This window comes from Sinocyclocheilus rhinocerous, unplaced genomic scaffold, assembly GCF_001515625.1.
Source record: "Sinocyclocheilus rhinocerous isolate Xijiao unplaced genomic scaffold, SAMN03320098_v1.1 scaffold4034, whole genome shotgun sequence".
Classification (NCBI taxonomy): Eukaryota; Metazoa; Chordata; class Actinopteri; order Cypriniformes; family Cyprinidae; genus Sinocyclocheilus; species Sinocyclocheilus rhinocerous.
Genome location: NW_015639842.1, coordinates 8,253 through 10,963, shown reverse-complemented (window position 1 = coordinate 10,963; position 2,711 = coordinate 8,253). Strand labels below are relative to the sequence as shown.

At 38.1% G+C, this 2,711-nt stretch overlaps 1 protein-coding gene across 1 annotated transcript in view; it reads left to right on the top strand.

Moving 5' to 3' along the window:
- Positions 1-1,148, top strand: part of LOC107752186 (lysosome-associated membrane glycoprotein 3-like) — a 5,997-nt gene extending 4,849 nt beyond the window's left edge. The window contains exons 5-6 of the mRNA XM_016568081.1: positions 609-779; positions 898-1,148. Coding sequence (XP_016423567.1) covers positions 609-779; positions 898-1,037 — 311 coding nt within the window. The 3' untranslated portion in view covers positions 1,038-1,148. The remainder of the gene's footprint in view (positions 1-608; positions 780-897) is intronic.
- Positions 1,149-2,711: the final 1,563 nt, after the last annotated feature.

The following is a 2,711-nucleotide window of genomic DNA, read 5'->3' as shown; positions in this document are numbered from 1 at the left end:
TCGCTTTGTGTCGGTTTCGTGTGGACGCAGATATTTCTTGAGACGAGGGAAAAAAAAAAGATCGGATAGGGAAAGCTCTGGCTTCGTGTGGACGTAGCCTTAGTTGTTTAGTTCAACGTTCTTTCACAGGTAGAAAAGTCTTAATTTATATTGTAACATTAATTAATTTACTCTAGCACAGTAGATGTCAGTAAAGCAATTCTGCAATGAAATAAAGTAAATATTAATATGTGACACATACAAAAGAAACACGCTCAGAATTGACGCGTTGACGCTGACAACCCGTGTGTGTTGACGGTCAAATTTCATGCTTTCCATTTATAGAGTTTTGGCACCATCTGCCTTCCATAGTTTTCAAAAGGGTTGCATTCTCAGGTCCTCAAAACGCTCCTGTCATTTCAATAAACAGCCAAAACGCATAAAAATTTTACTTTTTTTAGTTGATGTCTAAATGATGACTGGGAGGCTCACTGTTTACACTTTTGGGGGAGATTAACCTATGAATGTCATACTTATATTAGTTAATGAACAATAAATTGGGTTAAGAGAATGCATTTTGACACAAAACTTCACCTAAAAAAAGTATATTTTTCAAACTTAATCCACAGATAAAACCTACGTTGGAGTTATAAATCACGACAAGCTATTCAAAGCAAAAAATGGCCTAAGCTTCCAATGCAAGTCTCAGATGACTCTGATACTGGCAAGCTACTTCCGAGTCAAACTGGTGCCACTGCAGATTCAAGCCTTTGATCTGGCTAATGGAGCATTTGGAAAAGGTACATACATCTCACATTGTAGACCGCAGAGATGCTATTTTTCACTATGCATATAAATGTAAACACATATATATTCTGTTACCCCGGAATAACATGATTTCTCATGTCTTGATTTCAGAGGTGGAGTGCTGGGAGGATTACAACAAGCGCATGATCCCCATTATTCTGGGTGCTGTAGCTGCGGCAGTTTGCCTCATTGCCATTCTGACGTATGTGCTTGTCCGAGAACGCCGTGGCCAAGGCTACGAACAACTCTGAGACTCTACATGTGCATTGTGAAGATGAATCAGGAGATTAAATTGTGTGCTTTACATTGTGTGGATATTGCTTTACAGTTTCAAACGATCTCAGTAAACAATTAAAATACGATTGACATGAAATATCTTTGATATTGTGTTCATTGTAATGCATAAGTTACTCTTTATAAACTACGGTCATTCTGATGTATGGAGGTTTTGGGCCTTGACAAGATATGTACATTCAAGGGAATGATTATGATAAGTGCAAGTTTACATGTGAATACGAAACACTTCTTGTAAAATGCCATGGGGGAAAAAATGCTGAATAACACATCACATAGAGTATGACAACATGCCCTGCTTCTTTGTCTTTGGCTTTTTCATAGGTAGGGTAGAGTGGGGGAAACGCCCCCTACTGTTTTTCCCCAAATAACCACTAGATAAAGTCAAGCTACATTTTTGTTGTAACTATGGACTACACTGACACGAGTGATGTAGAAGTATTCCCCATGAAGCTTACACTGGTGATTTACCTGAGGATTTCACAGTAAGTGATCTAATTTTCAGCAGTAAGAAATAAAAGTGTTTGAAAGCTTGTTGTTTTGCAGAACATTACAGTTATATATTATATGAGAACAGTAAGACCTGTAGATAGGGAGCACGTGTTATTTAAGAAAAATATATAGTTCAGTCATGAAACTCTAGATGGCGTAAGCTGGTCCTTTGCTGGTTTAAGCTTGTCCTTTGCTGGTTTAAGCTGGTCCTTTGCCAGCACATGACCAGCTTAAACCAGCATCCCAGCATCAAAACATACCTAACCAGCATATGCTGTTTTTTTCAACAGGGTTGTCAGACCGGGGGGATTCAACCCCACCTGTGAGGCAAAACGCCCCCACTTTGGTACAAATTAAAGTTTTGTTAAAAATCTAATAACATGAAAACTCTGGTCTTTTTTTCATACTTGGTTTATAATTTATGTCATTGTCACTAAAACTATGATAACTTTTCTGGACACATTTCACTTTTGTTTCACAGAAAATAATGACCCAGTCCTTAAGTAGGGCGTTTTCCCCACTCTACCCCTAACACTCAGCTGACAAGACAACATGACGAATGATTACATTCTTATTACACACATTTATACTATAGAGCTTATTTTTTTAATGGTCAATAGAGAGAATTTTGGACACAGCCGTATATTTCTGTTGGAATGGATTTCGCGGGAAACTGCATACACACCCCTGACCGCACTCGTACATCACGGAGACGTCTATTTGACATCTGCATTACATCTGCAAGACGTATTTTTTAGAGTGGTTGCTCATCTGCAATACGTCTATAGGAAGTTTCCTATCAGATGTCAAATAGACGTTTAGAAGATGTCTTTAAGATGTTTATGATTTAGAATGTACAGTATGTAAAACTGACATCTTAGAGACGTCTATCTGATGTTTGTACACAGCAGTGTATGTGTGCTATCTGGGACATTGGTTCGTGCGTGTCACGGTCAGATCAATAAACAGAGAAAAGTAAAAGATCGTTGTGACTACAAAGTACCCAGATAGCACACATTCGTCTGCAAGATGTCTGTTAAAGATCGGGAAAGCATCTGCTGGGTACAAATATCTAATAGACGTCTCTAAGATGTCAGTTTTACATTCATTCTAAATCATTCTAAATCATTAATTCCAGT